Raw genomic sequence first — 22,120 nt, 5'->3', positions numbered from 1 at the left:
CATACCTGCTCCTCAGTCAACTGAACTAGGCTAGGACTGAAATTCACCTTGCAAAAGGAAGAAGTCTTAAGTCATAAAAGGAAAAAATACTGCTTTCTTAGTAGCAGTGGGGAAAGCGTGGGGAAAACTCAACTAAGACCACAGGCAGACATCACGCAAAACAAATGAGACTGCCAAGTCCCAGGACAGACAGACAGAGAAGGCTGGGCTCAGAAGGCCAGACAGCCATACGGAACCAGAGGAGGAAGAGCTCTCTAAGACGTAGCTTTGCCCAGCTTAACTGCTGAGTATCTACCATGCATGTCAGTAACGGACCACGGTGTACAGACAGAAATTCTCATGGCCAAGTAGTTACTACTTTCAAGGCCCCTGCTCCAAGAAAACTCCAAATACACAGAGAATGCGAGAGGTTTCACAAAGAGTCTCTAGGCAGAGAAAAAATGCCAAAAGCATTTGGAGTTGGCAATAGGGTCTTTACGCAGGAGACATGAGACAAAAAGTGAGAGCAGTTTACCTTATGCTAGTGTTTGTTTTTTTGTGTGTGTTGTTTTTAATCACAGAAAACGCTACCTCCAGTATAAACTAGAAAGCAGGACAGTGCGGCTGGGACAAATTTTCAGAGTTCCCTAAAAAATGCTCCTAACTCCAGATTCATTACTTTATATATACTAATATCTCATGTCTCCAACATAGTTAGAAAACACAGTAACCTCTGAACTATGTTCAGCTGATGTTTTCCACCCTATTTCTTAAAAACCCCTAAAAAAATTACCACTGCCTAGAAGGGTAGAACATAACTGATAACTGTTTCTGGTTTATCTGAAAGCTATAATTTAAAAAATGTATTTATAGCATTTTGAAGAAGGTCTCATAAAAACAAAATAATAATAAGGGTTATATAATAAAATAATTAGGTTTAAATGGAAAGCTAGGAAGCAAAAATGAAATCTGAAAGTTGTCAAAGTCTTTGACAAGGGACTTGAAAATTAAGACAAGTAAAAGATAATGTTTTTGATTAAAAAAAGAAAAGTGACTTGATATATTAGAACCTTAAATTCCAAGTGCTTCTTAAAAAACAGGGCCACTGAAAAGTATTTGTGTTTTTTTAACTAGAGTAACAGACTAAATCTAAGCAGTTACTGGGTAAATCATTTCAGAGCTCTTTTGGAAATCAGAGGCCAAGGAGCTAAATAAGTAAGCCTACCAAGCTCTTCCTTAACCATCTCCTGACCTTGTTCTCAATATCACAGATTTCAGCTCCATCCAAATTTATGAATCAACATTGATGAGGAATATAATTCTCTTACTGGCGCTTTTAAAGTTCTTTATCCATCTGAAAGATTCAGACAGATTTTCCAAGCTCAGCTCTTTATGTTTAAGCTCTTCTGAGATGCAGGTCTTTCATGCTGAGGGTACCCTTAAACTGCCGTGCTGCTTGCTTGCTATACTTCATCTGTGACGAACACCAAATATACATCCATGGTCAAATAAGTAACAAGACTGCCCCCCACAAACCATAGATTCTTTTATATTATTGGTTTGGGTTCTCTTCCATTAGCACAAATAAGTCATTAGTAATTATATAATGGCATACATTTGCAGCATTCTCAATTACAAAGAAGTACTGAATGAAGGCAAAGGGAAAAAGCCGTGAACTTTCAGTAATAGTCGAAAGACCTGATTTTCTCCATCATTAGCCTTAGTTTCTTTTCGGTCTTACATTCCTTCTTTATCACCTCCAAAGTAAAACAAAGTTCATTTTATATAAATGACACGTAAAATATCTGCACACATTAAAACTAATCTGCATGCCATAATCCAAACTTTCAAAAAAATTCACATTTATACAAATACATTCGTGATGTATGTACACTTGTAAAAGTTACACAGATGACAATGAGGCCAGTTAACAAATCTTCAGGAAAAAATTTACCCGTTTTCCCCCAAAAATACTCTAAGGCAAAGGTCCTACAAGGCCAATTCAGCCCATCACCTGTTTTCATAAAGTTTTATTGGAACACACACATACTCACTTTGTTGTGTACCGTCTGTGACTGTAACTGAAAAAGTTTGGCCGGCAAAACCTTAAATGCTTATTATCTGATCCTCTACACAAACTGTGCCAACCCTGTCCTAAGCCAACGGTCCGGAATCGAGAGTGTTCATCAAAAATCGCTTGGAAACCTTTTTCAAAAGATACCTCTCTGTAACTGCCCCCTGCTTTCTGATTTAATAGTTGGTTAAGTACCAACTGCTCTAAGGATTTAGTAGGGCCATTAATCACCTGGCATCCTCTGCTTCTTTGTATGTAGTAAGCAGTAGTAGCATTCTATACACTTTGGGTGGTCCATTTTACTCTTACTGAATGCTTAATGAGCCACACACACACTACTTTAAATAGCACAGGCATCAAATATTAATACTTGTCAAAAGTACTTCCTCCTGGAGTTCCCGCTGTGGCTCAGTGGTACCTAACCTGCCTAGTATCCATGAAGATGTGGGTTCGATCCCTGGCCTTGCTCAGTGGGTTAAGGATCCACCGCTGCCATGAGCTGTGGTGTAGGTTGCAGACATGGCTTGAATCTGGCGTTGCTGTGGCTGTGGCGTAGGCCGGCAGCTGCAGCTCTGATTCGACCCCTAGCCTGGGAACCTCCATGTGCTTCGGGTGCAGCCCTAAAAAGATTAAAAAAAAAAAAAAGTATGTCTCCTCCTTGACACTCTTCCCCCTTTCACTTCTACAGCATCGTTTTCCCAATGCAACACATTTCAAATGTCCCTTTCTATGAAGTCTTTGGACTTCTCAGGTAGAACTGGTTATAGTCCTCTTTCCCAGGTGCCCTGTGGCATTCACAATATATTTCTACGGCTAAACTACATGCATTCATGACTGTTCAAAGTGTCCAGCACTGTGCTTGGTACAAAGAAGGCATTCAATTAAGTATCTGATAAAAGGGCAAAGAGATGATCTTCAGAGTCTAGATGGAGGCCTTGACAAATATAACGCCTAAGGAAAACTACAAAAATCATACCCTACTGGGAGAGAGAAGATTGAAGAAACACGAAAACCTTCTCGTGTGAGGCAAACACAGCTCTCCACCATCCCGAACAAATAACCAACCTGATTTTTCCCTTTAGATTTCTCTCATCTTCAAACCGCTAGAGCTGCAAATAACACTAAAACACTGATTAACCAAAACAGAGGAATTTTATGCTATACCATTACTTCCCTGGTCAATTTACGCCTAGCCCATTATTAAAACTTCACACTATTATCCAATTGAAGCTCTTCTCTCCTTCAAACTCAGCCAACAATTAACAAGCGTCCACTTACTAGAGTACTATTGAGCACAAATGAGATGTCAAGCACCGTGCTAAGTGTTTTCCATGAGTTTCCCCCACTTTAGTCCTGTGCGAGGCAAAGAGAATAGTCTGCGCTCTCCCGGAGTTCACAACACAGTGGAGAAGAATGGCCTCCGCAAATGCGGCAAAAACAATGCATAAACTCTACAACAGAGGTGAAGTCAATTGAGTTGGACTCAAAAACACAACTTTTAAGAGGCAGCTGGTAGATAAACAACATCAATAATGCATGGCAATGGAGACAAGCAGAGGATGTGTGGGAAACCAAGAGGAGACGGGATGAGATAAGGAAAAGGCAGGTTAAGGTACGGCTTCTGAAAGGCAGCCTGAGGCCTCTGGATATTATTTTGTAGGCAGTAAGGAATCAGTAAAGCACTGGAGTTGGGAGTGAGATTAGGTTTGAAAGGTAGAGATCGAGTCATTGCCAGCAGTATGGTGGAAGGATGGGAAGAGCAAATGGATACAGGGTCACAGTAAGAAAGAAAAGAAGGCCAAGACACCCCAGAAACAGAATCTATGGGACGGATGCAGAAGAAGGAAGAACTGAAGGTAAAGTATTCAGAAGAAGAATCAGGTTTCAGGCCAGGGAGATGATGACTGCTGGTGCAGACAGGCTGACTTTAAGATGCCTGCAGGACATCTATGCACAGCAGACAAATACGCTGCCACTGTTACATTTCATTCTCCCCAGTGACTACTGTGCATCACTTGTCTCCTGAAAAAATCCTGCTTTGCCCCTCCCCTCCCATTTGAGTCAAAATCCCCGTCTAATGCTTAAAGACTCTGCAGGCATCCCACCTTTCTCAATTCTAATCCATGACTGCCAGTCTCAGTGACCCATTCTGGTACAATTAACCTGTTTTGTGGACTCATCATCTTTTTTTAAACTTACCATCTCTAGGAAGCAGTCTTAGTTACCTAAACTGACAAGACTTCTCCCACAGAGCAGAAAAAGGTGTATCTACAAACGGTCGTATATGCAGATGGATGACATGCCCAATACCTAGATGAGGTATTCTCAAAACCAGACATGCTGTTCTCTAGGGTGTCAAGCACTCCACTGGTACCGGTACTGGGTAAACAACAAAGTAAAGACTATGCAGAATTGGTCTTTTTATTTTCAGAAGTTACAAAAAAATAATATTTTGAGGGTAATAGAGACTTGGCATATTCCTACATAGCATGGATATAAGATTGTTGTCCTAAAAACTAACAATGCTAGTAACAGAATATCTTAATAGGAATCTACTATGTCCTAAATTCAGTACTATTTCCATCTTTATTAGAAAACTACTAAGCTCTAATCATTACATCTTTTTTTTTCATCTTTTTGCCTTTTCTAGGGCCGCTTCCCAGGGCATATGGAGGTTCCCAGGCTAGGGGTCTAACTGGAGCTGTAGCCACCAGCCTACACCAGACCCACAGCAATGCTGGATCCAAGCCGCGTCTGCAACTTACACCACAGCTCACGGCAACGCCGGATCCTCAACCCACTGAGCAAGGGCAGGGATCGAATCTGCAGGCTCATGGTTCCTAGTTGGATTCGTTAACCACTGTGCCACGACGGGAACTCCTGATCATTACATCTTTTAAAATGTGATTTTTGGCTGGGTAGCTTAAAAGGCAGTCAAGTATAACCCAGTGGTTCAGAATGCTGGCTTTGGAGTTTACTGTCCCTGGATTCAAAGTTCAGTTCTTCCACTTACTAAGCTATATGACCACAGTCTGGTTACCTAACTTCTCTGAGCCTCAGTTTCCTAATCTGCAAAGTGAGAATGAATGACATACTTCCTATCTCAAAGTATGACCGTGAGAATTAAAAAGGATCCTGTATTTAAGGTACGTAGTCCTAGCACATATTTGGTGTTCAATAAATGTTAGCTATTTCTGCTGCTGGAAAAAGTAGGAACATGTCCCGAGGATTTTTTAAGACATGTGAGTAAAATTTGAAAAAGGGAAAGTTTAGGAATGACCTGAGGAACAGTCATCAAGTATGTGAAGGACTTCTCATTTTTAGTATAAAAAAATCAAATACTTCCTTTAACGGAAGGAGATAGACCTGGAATAAATGACTTTAAATTGAGATACTTGAGGAGTTATATACAAGGATGAATTTCTCAACTGTGAAGAGTGTTATATAATACCGGTCCTGTTTCAGGTTGCTTGGGTAGAATCACAATTTCTTGATATACTTAAAAATAAGGCAGACAAAAAAACTATGTCGCATGGCTTGTCAGTCATCCTGCCGCAGGGGAAGGAAAACAGATTAAACAGCCTTCTCAAAGCCTTCTGTTCTGAGTCTGTGATACATCTGACACAGGTACCAATGACAACAGTGACTATCTGCTGTGGATACTCTTAACAATCTCACCACCTAGCTGCAGCTGGCAAGAGTACATTCTTCACAGTCTCCTCGCAGGTGTCTCCTTAAACCAAATGAAAACGGCGACGATAATTTTACCTTGAAATGTGCCTTTCTTGGCTAGATGGCTGGAGAATAAGAGTAGATGGTACAGATGTGGTGTCTCCACATATGGATTCAACAGGAACCAGAAATCATCCTGGAAAAACATAGCTCTTCCTGAACTGCAAAAGCAGCGTCTCGAATTATAAAAACCTTAGTAAGGTGGCAAAGGTCTTCTGGTCCATCTTGGTGCGTAAAGGGGATGAATGTGTTCGTGCTTTCCTCCCCCGATCTTTATGGGTGACATGAAAACCTTGGAAAATGGCCTACAGCAGCAAGAACACAGAAACCTGCCACCTGGAGCGCCTGCTCCTCTGTGACTGCCCATCCTCTTAAGACTCTGACCCATTTGGCCGCCTATATATTTTCACCTCAAACCCCAGCCTCTTCTACTTTTCTTTGGGGGCAAATGAGAACCTCTGGAGCCAGCATGAGATACAGACTGGAACCTGTCTTAAAAGCACCCACGGACCAGCACTCCTGTTTTCGATGACTTTCAATGAGTATTCACCTAGAAATCGAGATGGACAGGAGCCAGAGTGAACAGACTCGCAGGAGAAAATGTCTTTAAAAGTCAATGAGGGAAGTTGATTTACCTAGTTTACATGTAGTCTACCCATTTACATGAAGCTCTGCACTTTTCCCCTCCCTTTCTATTTGATTTATGGCCCTTTTATTGCTTAGACAAATCTACACAGGGAAAAGTAAAGAGGAAAACTGAAATCTGGAGTTTTGATTACTTAATAGTACTTCATGTAAAAACAACATAGAGCAAAACTAAAGGCTAAATGGAAACTTAAAAATTATTTCAAAATTAAACATATGGAGTTCCTGCCGTGGCTCAGTGGTTAACGAATCCGACTAGGAACCATGAGGTTGTGGGTTTGATCCCTGGCCTTGCTCCGTGGGTTGATGATCTGGCGTTGCCGTGAGCTGTGGTGTAGGTTGCAGACGCAGCTCGGATCCCGCGTTGCTGTGGCTCTGGCATAGGCCAGTGGTTACAGCTCTGATTCAACCTGTAGCCTGGGAGCCTCCATATGCCGCGGAAGCAGCCCTAGAAAAGGCAAAGAGACCGAAAAAAAAAATTTTTAAAGAATATATAAATGCTACTCTAGTCCTAGCCCCTATGTAAATTATTTAAATTCTGACATTTTAAAAGAAGGAAAAGAGGCAAAATTATATACCGAAGCTCACAAGTTCCTTCTGCCACTATTCCTCAATGCTGGATGCCCACAGCCTCAAAATGGCTTCAAAACACCTTTCCTAAGTAACTCTTTATATCTTTTATAGCACTTTTTAGTTATGCAACATCACTGTTTAGGAAGCAGTGATATAGCATTATCCGTTTACTGTTGGTGAAAATACAAGTAAGTTAATGACTTGTCTAAAGTGGCAGAGTTATTTAAAAAACAGGCTTTACGACTTCCCCACCCAGGATGCTTTTCATTAGCTTACAACAATATTAGCAGGACCTTATTATTACTTATGAACAGTAACTACAATGGGGGCTACCATTTATCAAGTCTTAACCACGTGCCAGGCACCATGTTAAGTCCTGCATAGTCTCTAATTCTCACCATATCCCTGGGAGGCAAGGGCTGTCATTATCTCCTTCTGGCAGGTGAAGAAAATATGGCGTAGAGAAGTAAATAACTTGCCTCGGGTCACCCAGCTAGTCAGTGAGAGAGCTGGGATTCAAATCCACGGCCGTGACTATAGCTTGTGGTTTTAACCTCTAATCTTGTTCTACTCCCTAGATCAAGAAACAAGTTTAGTTATTTATAACTCACTACACTTGGGAAACAAATATCAAGTCCCTACACCATACCATTAAAAATGAATCCAAAAAAAGTTATAATAGTGAAATCTGTACAAAGTGCTGATGCTTTCTGCACAAACAGGTCTAAATAAATTAAATCTCCATTAAATTTAGCCATACTGCCAGATGTATGCTGCTGCTTTGTGTAAAACTAGGCACTGCATTTGTTAATAACACAGTAACATTAAGGATCAAAACTGCTCCTGTTCTGACTGGAGCAGCCATGTCAAATAGCAATGCTAACAAGTCAGATGTAGAAGAATTTTCCAAGAATATTCATAATGCAAAGGAATAAATAATGAGGTGCTAAGGGTTACAGTATGACTAGTTTCAAGTAAACAGAAATTCTTCCTTTGTATCCAAATTTGTTTTTAACGATTAGGAAATAAAAACATACTGCTCTGGTTCTCAAAAATCAGCATGCCACAGTAACATGAAGAAATCTAAAACCCCCATTTTTTTAAATCACATTTAAAAAATGGAGCATTCTTTTGCTATCCACGGTTTGGGGGGTGAGGAAGATAAACATCTTCCCAGTTAAGGTCTCACTACAACAAAAATGGGTTGACCTCTGCATTCCCATTTGTGCCAATACTGATTCTAGAGCTTGAGACGATCCGAAAACAAATCTCAACTGCTCTCTTTGAACTTCTTCGTATTTTTTTCTTAATGTAATACTAGAAAACTGACTACTTTTCAAAATAGGTTATTCCTGATATCACAATGATAGCCCCCTTCCCATCAGGTTCTTTGTGAAATATAAGTTCGTGCCTAAGAAGACACATATATATTCTCCCAAACCTGTTTTAAAACGATGAACACTTGACAGTGATGCTACAGATGTAATTTCAATAAAGAACTCAGAGGAGAAAAATAACCAAGAAAAGAAAAAAAAATTGTTTCAGTGTAAACCATAGTGTATCAAATATCAACTGAGGACTTTTCCAACAGAGCAATATAGCATCTTGCCAAACTGGTGACCTGGTAGAGGAGAAAACTGCAGGGTTGTTACACTAGCTTAGCTTCCGAAAAAAACTGTAAAATTCACTAAAAGTTATCCAAAATCATAAATGCTGTGTTGTATAGCTGTGTGGTATAGTTAATTACGTTGTTTAGCAACTGCTAACATTTTCCTGTTGAAAGGGTTCTGCCATCTTCATTTGTAAGGATCACAATTACTTTATCATGGAAAATGAAAACATATCAGAATTTTAATTATGAAAATATACTTGAATGACGACTTTAACACATAAAACATTCAAATAAAGCAAGCTGCCTGTTTTCTACGTCAACAAAGCCTCCAAGAAGATTCTGAATTCTCTTTGAAAAGAAAAAAAATTAGATAATATAAATATTGATTCACTCCTTTTTTGTTGATTGGCAAATAAGTTAAACCCAGCCTTAGAATTTGTTGATTTGATGAAAAAAATAAGACTGCAATTAAAAAAGCATATACTCAGTTAATAATGCAATACACTCTAAAATAAGCAATTTCTTCCTTAATGAGCTTAAAGTAAGTTTTATTCTCAAGAGGCAGAAATACTAACTTACCAGCTTCGTGCCTCTTTTAATTTCCTTTTGGACATCTTCAATAGAAAATCCACCAAGACTTTCGTTATCAGAGTGTGATGACACCAGAGCAGATGAAAAGAGCTATAAATTACATTAAAAAAATTAAGGTTCACATATGAACAAATTACAGTGAAACGTAAGATGTTAAATTTAAAAGAAATAATCAAGTAAAAAATGGCATAGCATTAGTGAGCAACCACTTCTTGGACATTTAACTGGGTTTTGCTGCTGTTGGTTTGTTTTTTGCTTTTAGTATTTAGGAAGAGCCATTGTCAAGATTCTCAAGGTTTCAGCCTCTTGGCAGCTGCCAGCAGTACTTACCATGCACTTGTGATGTGCTGCCACCTTCTGGTTTTCAGATATTAGTAACTGTCCACATTCCTTGTCTCTATTTGACTTACAAAAGCCACATTTGCGCTGTCTTGTAGGCCCTTTTTTCTGTTCAACTGAGCTTGACATGATTTTTAAATTGCCTTTAGAATGCCACTTTATGCCTCAAGAAATGCTACAGAGAATAAGAAGCACAACAAAATGGTTAATTTTGTTTTAAAATCAGTTTACATGTGGTCATATAAATTTATTTTTTCATATATTTGACCTAGATTTTAATATATGCATTTTAAAATAGCTATTTAGTATAGACAAATTAGTTTTGAAACATAAGATGCTTCTATAATTTAAAATATATGTACTGTGTATGCATAAAGATAAGTTAATGAAGTAACTGAGAAACAAACTGCTCTCAAATTAAGGGACGTGAAATAATTAGAACTATTCCTACATGGATAAATAAAACATGAACAATATGTGATTTTAAAATAATCATCTGCTAGCATAATTAACGAAAAATATTTTTCATGTATAGCTAGGTGCCCCTTCAAGGAGACAAAGAATTATGCATCTAAGAGCAGACCAAAAACTACTAAGAGAACTACACAATATCCAGAGTGAACAGAATCCTATAATTGCAAAGTTCCTTAAAGTACACATATTGATGATACAATGAATAAGACATGTATTTATATAACCATGACTTTGGAATACTTATTTTTAAAACTTGAATTATTTTCAAGTTTAAAAAATCATGTATACATCTTTATTAATTTTGCTGTTGTACTCCTTTTGCAAGAAAAGAAAAATTAAGCTTTATACCACTCTATAAAAAAAATAGACTTTAGGAACCAATTATTTATAAAAAAACAACTATATTATCTGACTCTGAGATTCACTCCAAAAGTCTGCTTGCTTATTAAAGTTACAAACTGACAGTGGTGTTCTAAATGTAGTTACTTTCCTACTTAAATTAGTAATACTGTATAAAGAAAGGAAAATTTTTCTGAATGAGCCTTAAATTTACTCAAATTATAATTATCTTAGTATAGTCAAACAAAAAAAGGGAAGAAAAGCTCTAACATGGAAGGTTTCAGATTTAGATCATCAATCTCAACATGGATTCTTCAGAAGAATCTAAACAGATGTAAAATCAGTTATTTAAATTGTGCAATTTTCTCAAATCAACATAACTAATTAAGCAGCCTGGGATCCAGGTTACCACAACACACATGATAATCAATAAAATCTCAAATTTCTGTCTTAAAATTTACTAAATTCTTTCCACTCTTCTCTATATTTGAACATTTTCATAACACTGTGTTGAAAAAATGGATTCACTACTACCATACTGTTGCTTTCTGAGAAGCACTTGTTCACCAACGGCAGCAGCAGCAGCTGGACACTAGCAAGGTGGTAGATGCAAACCATTCAGTGCTTTCCAATGTAAAAATGCAGATACTTAAAATTTCACAGGAAGCCACAAAGAAACAGGTCTTCTCCATCAACTTATATCTCGGTTTTTCTCTTTAATGGAACTTCAAATGTTCTGACAGTCTCTGCATTGATGGGTTTAACAAACTCTTAATGTATCTACAATTTTAAATACCTCACTCTTCCAAATGGCATCAGATACTTTACAACAATACTGTATTCATAGCACTGGCTATAAACCGTGAAACTGATTGAAAACAGGCAGCAAATACTTTTAGGATTAAAGAAAAAAAAAAAAGAACATAACAGAGAAACAAAAGAAACAAAAGGGGAAGTGTGTTTGCATTTGCTCAAGCAAATATGTGTTCAGTTGCTTTATCAAGAATATAGCTGCCAAAACCTTTAGAATTAAATATGCAAAACACCAAAATTCATAAATAGCAGCAAAATTTGCTATTTGAGTTCTAAATTAGCTTTCTTCACTACTACGCAATGAACAGTAAGCACTCTAAAAGCACTGTAGTGTACACAGCATTTCTCCCGGTCATACTTGGCTAGTTGAAAGGATGGCACATTATGAATCCGATCTATACAGACATCTTAATGTGTAATTTCTGTACAACCCTAGCATAAGCTATAAAACCAGCTTAAGATAAAGTAAATTCCTAGATTAGAAAATCGCTTTTCATTCTTGAAATTAATTCTGAAAATGGTGCCCCCCCACCCCAAATCCTACCTACACTGAATCCTGCCTCTTTCCATTTTATACACAGGTAAATTTCTCATCCTAATTTTTAGAACCTACTTTTCTAGATATCAAAGACGCCAAAATCTAAAAGAGAAAAAAAAGGTACACTTTATTTTGCATTCAAAAATATCCTAGTGTATTTTTTTCTGTTACCAGTTTAAATGTAATTTGTAAGGTGAACAAAATGCACACAAAGTGCATCAAACCAATTAAAAACTTTCCCCAACGTGCAATGACTAAATGGATTTTTCCACTAAAATTCAAATAATGCATCTGTGCATATCTTGCTAATTTTTTTTTACAGTCTCCTTGTAAAACATGAAGTGGCGAACATCATGGAAACAATGACTCCTAGCAAAAATGTCTTTATCATAAAAATACAGATTTTTATCTATTGCTGTCACATTTGTGGTCTCTACTTTAGTGGAATAAGGGCATTCCAAGGACCAGTATTAAGAGGTTCATAATGATCCATACAGTATAAGGCATTTTAATTTTGGTCTAAAAGGTTTTTCAGGGCAGGCAGAGATCAAACTTTGATGCTTTCACCCAACAATGAAAGCTTTTCCTTAAAAGAAACGCAGCATTATGGATAATATTACAAAACAGAAATGAAGAGGCAAAGATAACAGCGTCAGAAACATCATTCAAACATTTGAAAAAAATGCATAAATAAAAGCCCGATTAGTCAGGCTGAAGCAATCAGTGCATTTCCGATTTTCCAAGATGCTGTAAAGCACCACGGTGGAAATAACCTGAAACATCAAGGAGAGCATTCAAGAGCCAACTCGAGAGCTCATTCAATGGCTGGTATCTGAAAGACCATTTTTACAGAAAAACAAAACAAAACAAAAATTGCAGTTTCGGAAGATCAAACAATTCCCCACGCAAGCAAGCTGAAATAAATATACAGACCAAAACATATAAACACGATCCAAGAGGCAGTATTTCTGTCAGGAAAGTTACACTGGAGAGAAATAAACGAATAAGAGATGAACCGGAAGGGCACCTGAATTTGGCTGCACGATATTATTACATGCTTCGCACTGCTTTTTGCGGTTATTCAAAAGGAAACTGAAGGAATTTTCCAGTTGTTTCAAACCCAAGCGTAGAGAAAGGATTTGAAGTGTATAAGACCTGATATTACGTAGTAAGCCGACGAAGAGGGAAGGTTTTTCGAAAATAAAGGATTTTTCAACTTCCACGCAGAATATCGAAACGAAGAAATTTCAAAAGAATGCCGTGCTGTTCGTCCATATAATAAAGGATGGTACACATAACGTACCAGATCCTCTCCGTTATTTACTCCTCAATATACACTAGACTCCAAGATCTCCCTCTAATCAAGAGCTAGGTAAACTCGCAAAAACTATCTTCCTCTAAAACACTTTAGCAGGTTCCTTTCGGTCGTAAAGTCAGGGTCCCCTAATTGTCCTTTGCCAATCCTCCTGGATCCAGGGAAATATCACCCTACACTTTCCTTAATCCTCCTCCCCCCCAGGAGTTCGCCCTCTAACAGTCTTCGCTTCCTATCTCAGTTTCACCCCTAATTCCCCCCACCCCGGAGTTTTTCCTTATTCCGTAAGGCTAACCTTCCTGCCACCCTAACAATTCTTCTCACTCTTCCCAAACTGGGAGTCTCCCTCCTTCCCAAATATGTCCTAAGCGATGGCCAAGACTAAAAATTCCCAGTATTTTTTTTCCTCCTTAAATGTTGCGCCCCCTCCCCCGAAGTCTAGCCTAAAGCCTAACCTCTCCCTTGGTGGCTCCGCAGCACTTTTCTCCGCAGCCTCTCTGCCAAGCGCCTTCAATGAGCGGCGCTTCTGGGGTCCCTGACAATAAAGCGAGACCACCAAGAGTCCCCCTTAACAACGGGCAGGGGCGGCGGCCTGGCCACCGCCATCCTCCTTGTCTTCTCCCGCCGGGCAGAGAATAGGGGGCCCCAGGGTACCGTGGGGACTCACCGGCGGGGCCCAGAGGCGAACGGCAGGCGAGAAGCGCCAATGAGGGGAAAGAGAAAGAAGTCGGTCTCGGTTCTCCAGCAGCGTCTGGGAGCGGGGCTCTGTCGCCGGAGGTTGTTTCCTTTCATTCGAGGAGAGACGGGCTCGCGGAGCGCCCTTACGTCGCCCCCCTCGCACGCAGCGACTCACACAGCGTTAATACGTCTCGAGCGCGCCGCGGGCTCTGATTGGCTGCAGCGAGGGGGCAGCTGAAGCCGCAGAGCCACGACGCATGTGCAGAAGCCACCCCCGGTACGGCTCGGGGCGGCAGGCCCCGCCTCCTGCTCGCGCGCGTACCTTCTATTCTCCGGTCCGCCCCTCAACCCAGTGTTTGGGGGCAGGAGCCGAGGAGATAGAGAAAGAGATTCAAAGATATCGCCGTGGGTTGGGCGGAGAAGGGGCTGGGTTGGGGCTCGAAACCGTTGGCCGGGGGCCCTGGGTAGCCAGTTTTCGACAGTGATTCAAGTGGGTAGGCCTGATCCCCTGCACTTGTTCACCGAGGCCTTTTCACATCCATTATTTCATTGTACTCTCGTGGCATTCCTTTGAGGTCCTCCGTTCTCTCATTTTACTGCCAGGAAACACTGAGAAGCTTGTAGTGGAGTCAGTCTGCCTGGGTTTCAATCTTTGGGCGAATCGGTTTTCATCTCTGTGCCTTAAAGTCGTGTGTGTCTTTGAAATAAGGAGAAAAAACAGTACCTCACGGGTTTATTGTGAGGAAGAAATGAGACAGTGCAAGTAAACCGTGTATTAGCGTCCCTGGCGTGTAACAGGCCTTCTATAAATTATGAGATTTTCGTAATCAGAAGAGATAAGTGATTTTCTTCATAATTCGTACAGGTAAACTCGACACCTAAACTGAGTGCTTTCCTCTTTGATGTATGAAGCCGGACTGCTTGGGTTTGAATCTCAGCTCCTCCACTTCTCGGTCTATGACCTTGAGCACGTTGCATTACCTCTCTGTCCCTCAGTTTCAACACATCCAAAATGGATGTTTCCAGAAATGCGTTGATATATGTAAATCACAGAAAAATGTTTGGGCACATAGTATGCTCTAAGTGAGGGCCAGCTTTTGTTATTTTTCTGCTGGGCTCACAGACTGCAAGCCAGTGGTTAAATAAAAAAAAAAAAATCCCCTAACAAACCAATGAATATTTAAAGATGCCCTTCAAGTAGCTATGTTTCCTGTTTGGGGGGGGGGGCAGTGGCTTTCCATTGTTTTGGAAAGCCACTGCTGTTTCTATCGTGTTTCATTATTCTTTTTATTTTTCACTGCAATGTCAACATTAAATTGTAAATCCTCAAGAAAACAATAACCATGTTTGATGTAACACTGTAAACCATACAAACAGGTACCTAATAAGCGCCGACAAAGCAGTCATTTAGCTGCGAGGGACCCTTAGCCCTTTCACTCAGGCCCTGTACCTTTGAAAGGGAGTGGTTAGAGATTTGCATAAGATCTACAATATGTAGTCCAAATATTTAGCACATCATTTTCTACCAGTTTTGCACACTTACTGATGTCAGGATGAGACTGATGATTGTGTCAGTGACAAAATGCAGTGCCTGTGCAGTATGTCACCTCTTTAGATGTCCCTGCAAATCCCCACATTTTGCTTTTATTCATTCTCTCATCCATGTATTCATTCTAACAAAATTTGATTCAATAACCATCTGCACAGCTACTAAGTTCCAAACACAAGAGAGACATAGATCAACTCAATCCCTGACCTTGAGCTCACAGTCTAGAAAGGGAGACAGACAAGCAAACAAACAAAGTATGATGTGATAAATGCTGTATTAGGTGTGTGCCTGGTACAGACATCCTCTGCCTATTAGGTACAACTCACTATGCTAAGGTACATCACAACAGTGAATAAGACATAGCCTTTGCCCTCAACTATTTACAGTCTAACAAGGAAAAGACAAATATCTTTGAAAGACTGAAGTAAGTGCCTTTAAGGTGGAAAGGAAGTGCAGGAAGAGTTCAGGAGAGGAAGAGATCAGTGGCTCCAGTTAGTTTCAGGCCCCAGGTCTGGTAGCCAGTTTCAGTTAGCAAGACTGATAGACGCAGCCGGTTATTTCAAGGGCTAGGGAAAGAAGTCAGATTGTGACGACGTATTCTTGACGATGCCTGAGGATATAGCATCAGATCTTAATCTATTGATTCGCCAGCACATTCCTACCAAATCTCCCTTTTCCTTTCACTTTTTCTTCAGGCTCTAGATCCTGCTTTTTGTACCTCATTCTCGGCAAAGGCTTTAACTTCCTTTAACTTCAGGACCCTCTGAGCTAAGCTTCTTTATCTTATACATCCATCCTTTCTGGTTTCCTTCAAGATTCAGAGAAAGAATTGTCCTTCCTGCTTTTTAAAGCCAGAACTGTGGTTTTAATCATATCTTTCCCGTACTCTGGAGAAACTGATTCCTTACTTATTTTCTGCTCTAGCAGCATCAATCGCCTGCTCTCATTTACCTTCAAACACATAGGATTCCTCTACTTTCGCTGCCAGACTGTGTCCTTTCCCTCCAATTACTCTCCAGTCATTCATTCAGCAGGCATTTGCAGATATTTTCTGTATGCTAAGTATTATGCCAGACATTGGACATTTGAAAAGGGGTAAGACACAGCTTCTACCTTCAAGGAATTCTCTGTCTAATGAGGAAGAAACATAGGTATTTCCAATGAAAGAAAAACAGAATTTCCGTACAATAGGTGAAATGCTATAGTGGAATTACGTACCACAAAGATTGATGGACTCTGTCCAGCAGAGCAGGAAATATATCCCTGGGAAGGAAATGTTTTGAGCTGGATCTTAAAAGACAGGTCCAGGTTCAGAAAAATTTGGATCCCAGCTTCACGACTCTTCTCCATCTTCATTCTTGATGTCTCTGTTACGTTAGACACTTTAGGCCATTTACTTGTTCTTAAACTTTCACCTTCCTTTGTCTCATAACATGGACTCTGACTCTGGCTCTTGCACTGCTAGTTCAGTCTCTTTCGTAGGTTTCCCTTCTTCTCATTTTCAATGCAGACTTTTCCCTAGACTGAGTCCTAGACCCTCCATTGGTCTATTGCTATTCCAGCCCAGCCGGTCTTAAACTTTGGAAGTGAGAGTTACCTGGGAGCTTGTTAAAAATGCAGATTTTTTTTTTTTTTTTTTTGCACCACCCCTAGAGGATTCTGAAGATTTGGGTCCAGGAATCTGCCTTATACTGCCCAGATATTCTGATGCAGATCTGCTGAGGACCACACATTAAGTAACTCCCCTCCATTCTTTTTTTTTTTTTTTTTTGTAGAATTGGTACAATCTCTTGACTTTCACTACCCTGTAAACAACCATTTAGTAACTGCATCTGCTCTGCTGAGATCATCCTGTCCTTGAGCTCAAATCACTAAGTCCAATACAAGCAAATTCATCCTCTCCAGCAACTACAAAGTAATTTTTCCCCATCTTCAGTGTTTTCCTGTAAGATACCACTAGCATTTCTGCTCCTGCCTAAACCAAACGTAAATTCACCTGGTGCCTGTGCCCTCCCTTCTACTTGTAATCAACCCCTGTAATTACTCATTCATTCTTAAGTACATATTATATTGATCACCTATTAAGTGTTAGACAAATGTGAACCTGGTCCATTTTGGTGTAGTGGGGGAGACAGACCTTAATCAAGTAATCACATAAAGCAATGTAACACTACAATTATGACAAATTTTGCACAGCTGGTTCAAAAAGGAGCAAATGTCACTTACATGGAACTGAAGTCTATTTGTATTTTGCATATTGAATATATTTTAAATTTATTATTATTATTTTTTTTGGCCATGCTCACAGCATGTGGAGGTTCCAGGGACAGGGATCGAACCCATGCCACAGCAGTGACGATGCCAGATCCTTAACTGATAGACCACCAGGGAACTCCTTTCTTCCTTTCCTTTCCTTTCCTTCCTTCCTTCCTTACTTCTTTCTTTCTTTCCTTCTTTCTTTCTTTCTTTCTTCCTTTTTAATTTAGGGCCGAACCCACAACATATGGAAGTTCCCAGGCTAGGGGTCAGATCAGAGCTGCAGATGCTGGCTTATGCCACAGTCACAGCAATGCAGGATCCGAGCCATGTCTACAACCTACACCACAGCTCACAGCTATGGTGGATCCTTAACCCACTCAGTGGGGCCAGGGATCGAACCTGCAACCTCATGGATACTAGTTAGGTTCTGTACCACTGAGCCTCAGTGGGAACTCTTCTATTCTTTATTTTTAAAGTGTATGGATTAAGCATCTTAAATGTTCTGCGAAAAAAATTAGAGTGCTATTTATTTGTGCAAAATGCTGCACAAGAGCTAGAAGACCTGGGTTTGAATTTTGAATTGCTGGCTGTCCACTAACTAGCAGAATTACCTTGGGTTATTCATTTGACGCCTCTGAGCCTTTGTTTACACATCAGTCAAATGAGATTACTATTACTTGTGGCACAAGGACAGATAATGATGTGCATGAGTGTTCTTGCCCCAGTAAATATGAAGGATTTTTTTTTTTTTTTAGGGCCGCACCCACGGCATATGGAGGTTCCCAGGCTAGGGGTCGAATCAGAGCTGTAGCAATTGGCCTACACCACAGCCACAGCAATGCGGGATCCGACTTGCATCTGCAACCTTCACTATAGCTCACGGCAACACCATATCCTTAACCCACTAAGCAAGGCCAGGGATCGAACCTGCATCCTCATGGATGCTAGTCAGATTCGTTTCCACTGAGCCACAATGGGAGCTCCTGAAGGATTTTTTTAATGTATCCCTTAGCTGCCATATCATCTGATTGATCTGCTTGCTAAAATGTAGGCTCCCAGCATTTGGCCCTTAAGCTCTTCTACTTAGTTTTTGTTGTCGTTGTTTGTTTTTTTAACTTCAACTTAGTATGTTGATGCACTTTTATAACATTCTTAACTCTTTCCACCCTATGGAACTATTGCCTAACTGAGGAGCTGGGAGCCTTGGTGGACTTTGTGTTGACATCTTTCCCTTGTTTAGCAATTTGAACCTGTATGTGGAGAACAGGGGATGGAAAAGAATGGAGAATGAGGAAGAGAATGTAACGAAGAATGGGGAGAAATGGAATTGGAATGGACTGACATCATCTCAAGAATTTGTTAATAATATGCAGCCCAAGCCCCACCCCCGTGATTCTGGCATAGATATGCAATGGGGCCCAGCAACTGTACTTTTAGCAAGCTCGCCAGCTAAAACTGTCATAGTCATAAAAGTTTGAGAACCACTGACCTACAGCCATCAAGCTGGAAACAAGAGGAAAAAACCTTATCAGTTGGGCATTTGATCAGTTTCATCTGAGTGCCCCAGAGACTCCATTCTGATAAATATCATTCTTAACATAGATGTTAGTGAGGACACATGCATATAAATGGCTTTGCCATTGGGTCCTGGGTGATTTTGAGCATCTTTGTCCCTTGGCCCTTTTTTTTTTTTTTTTAGCTATTTCTTGGTCCGTTCCCGCGGCATATGGAGGTTCCCAAGCTAGGGGTCTAATCGGATCTGCAGCCACCGGCCTACACCAGAGCCACAGCAACGCAGGATCCGAGCGGCGTGTGCAACCTACACCACAGCTCACAGCCACGCCGGATCCTTAACCCACTGAGCAAGGCCAGGGATCGAACCCGCAACCTCATGGTTCCTAGTTGGATTCGTTAACCACTGCATCACGACGGGAACTCCCTGGCCCTGTTTTTTAATTGGTTAAATAACATGATTGGACACGTCTACACTAATCTCACATATTATAATAACAAGTCTAAAAACTAGAGGAATTGCATAGGGAGAAGATTTATGGGAATGAGGAATAATCTCTACTGGGAGGCCGAAACCAAATGGTGTGGACACGAATTCTGGTTTCGGTTTAACTTCTCAGGGCCTTCATTTCCTCATCTGCAAACTGACAATTATGGAAGTACCTTTCTTAAGGATTTTGGGGGGGGATGGCATGAGATAATGCACATCTAGCACCTAGCACAGTTTCTGGCCCACAGAGCTCAATAAATATTAGCTATAAGAACTAGCTTTATAGGCAGCCATATGGAGTGTTCCACTTAGGAGTAGCCATAGTTGTCTCCAGTTTTTCTGATAAGTGGAATAGAGAGACAAAAAGGCCTTGGTTTCTTCTGGCTGTTCTTGCTTCCTAAAACTCCCATGATGGCTTTCTTGGACTAACTATGACCTAGTAGCCATCAAAATCCCAGGCAGGTGTCAGCTCTTAGCTTTAATTACCCTTTGATTGCGGAAGCTCCCTTCCTCTGCTTCTCTAGCATCCTGGCCAGACCTCTATCTCATCACTTACCACATTATATTGAAGTTACATGGTCCATCGAAGGATGAAGGGATGAAGAAGATGTGGTACATACATACTATGGAATACTACTCAGCCATCAAAAGAACAAAACAATGCCATTTGTGGCAACATAGATGCAACTAGAAATTCTCACACTGAGTGAAGTGGGACAGAAAGAGAGAGACAAATACCATATGATATCACTTATATGTGGAAATGTAAAATATGGCACAAATGAACTTATCTACAAAATAGAAATGGACTCACAGATATTGAGAACAGACTTCTGGTTGCCAAGGGGGAGGGTGGAGGGAGTGGGATGGATGGGGACTTTGGGGTTGGTAGACACAGACTATTACATTTTTGTTTTTTTTTTGTCTTTTTGCCTTTTCTTGGGCCACTGCCGCGGCATATGGAGGTTCCCAGGCTAGGGGTTGAATCGGAGCTGTAGCCAATGGCCTACACCACAGCCACAGCAACACCAGGTCTGAGCCGCATCTGCAACCTACACCACAGCTCACGGCAAATGCCAGATCCTTAACCCACTGAGCAAGGCCAGGGATCTAACGAACCCGCAACCTCATGGTTCCTAGTTGGATTCGTTAACCACTGAGCCACGACAGGAACTCCAAACTATTACATTTAGAATGGATGAGCAATGAGGTCCTACCGTACAGTGCAGGGAACTATATCCAATCTCTTGGGCTAGACTGTGATGGAAGATCGTATGAGAAAAAGACTATATATATATATGTATGACTGGATGACTATGACGTACAGCAGAAATTGACACAACATTGTAAATCAACTATAATCTAACACAATTTTTTTTTTTTGGCTTTTTTAGGGCCACACCTGCAGCATATGGAGGTTCCCAGGCTAGGGATTGAATCAGAGCTACCGCTGCCGGCCTACACCACAGCCACAACAAAGCAGGATCCAAGCAGTGTCTGCGACCTACACCACAGCTCACGGCAACACTGGATCCCCCACCCACTGAGCAAGGCCAGGGATCAAACTTGCATCCTCATGGATCCTAGTCAGATTCCCTTCCGCTGCGCCACAATGGGAACTCCCAAATTTAAAAAAAGAAATTGTACGTGCTTTTGTCAGGCCCACTAGACAGCGAGCTCTTTGGGAAAAGAGACCATATCCTAATCTTTTTTCTACCCTTTGGCCCCTAGCACAGTGCTTGCCCCAGCAGTGTTCGCTGCACTTTCTCGAAGGAACATGCCCCGGAGCCGATGGTTACTACTGTCTTGTTCCCTGGGCCCTGGCTGCTGCGCTTAGAGTCATGCAATGCAATTTAGCAATTAATTATATACTGTGTACACTGTGTTGTTCTCTAATTGCTTCATATGTTAATCTGCCGCTTCTTTCCTCTTCCCTCAGGCATTAAGAGAAGAAATGACTATAAATGGAAAGTGGATGATCTAGCTATAAGCCACACCCACTTGTCAGTCAACTCAGTTTATTGAATGCTCAGGGTATCGCAGGTGCACGCATGCTGCTATTAATCACCAGAGGGGAATGCAAATGAAAAAGTAGCATCATTTCCCACAAGTGTTCGTTAGGCATTCAGTATTTATCGAATGAATGAATGATTTAGAGAAAAACAATAGTGTATTTGGTCAGGCTAGAAATCAGGAGCCATGATTTCTATCACTTCATTTTGAACTTGAAAAGTCAGGAGTTCCTGTCGCGGTGCAGCAGAAATGAATCCAACTAGGAACCATGAGGTTGTGGGTTCGATCCCTGGCCTTGCTCGGTGGGTTAAGGATCCGGCATTGCTGTGAGCTGTGGTGTAGGTCGCAGACACCGCTCGGATCTGGTGTTGCTGTGGCTGTGGCGTGGGTGGCTACAGCTCCAATTTGGCTCCTAGCCTGGGAACCTTCATATGCCGCAGGTGTGGCCCTAAAAAGACCAAAAAAAAAACAAAAAAAAAACAAAAGTCATTTCATCTTTCTGGGACACACTTTCATGTTCTAAAAAGCAAGGCGAAATCAGACTAGATTATCTTTAAAGTCTCTCCCAATTTTCATGTGTAATTCTTCCTCCAGA

General features: G+C 40.7%; 1 protein-coding gene across 12 annotated transcripts in view; it reads right to left on the bottom strand.

Moving 5' to 3' along the window:
• The window catches only part of PHF6 (PHD finger protein 6), an 89,014-nt gene that overhangs the window by 48,333 nt on the left and 18,561 nt on the right, over window positions 1-22,120 (bottom strand). For 8 of the 12 annotated variants that reach the window (XR_014834510.1, XR_014834509.1, XM_085006085.1 and 5 more), the window contains exons 1-3: window positions 13,692-13,859; window positions 9,537-9,720; window positions 9,195-9,296 (exon numbers count right to left, since the gene is read on the bottom strand). Coding sequence is in view for 10 of the 12 variants with exons in the window: in XM_085006085.1 (XP_084862211.1) it covers window positions 9,195-9,296; window positions 9,537-9,674 (240 nt within the window). In the remaining 2 variants the exon portion in view is untranslated. Of the gene's footprint in view, window positions 1-9,194; window positions 9,297-9,536; window positions 9,721-13,691; window positions 13,860-22,120 lie in introns of those variants that run through there. The other 4 variants (XM_085006083.1, XM_085006086.1, XM_085006084.1 and 1 more) reach the window with 2 other exon arrangements.

The sequence above is a fragment of the Sus scrofa genome, chromosome X (genome assembly GCF_054392235.1).
Source record: "Sus scrofa isolate SSC_HxYL_T2T_F1_AM1 chromosome X, Sscrofa_HxYL_maternal_Yorkshire_Landrace_v2.0, whole genome shotgun sequence".
Taxonomy (NCBI): domain Eukaryota; kingdom Metazoa; phylum Chordata; class Mammalia; order Artiodactyla; family Suidae; genus Sus; species Sus scrofa.
Note: the sequence above shows the minus strand (reverse complement) of the source record. Positions and strands in the feature narration are given on the sequence as shown.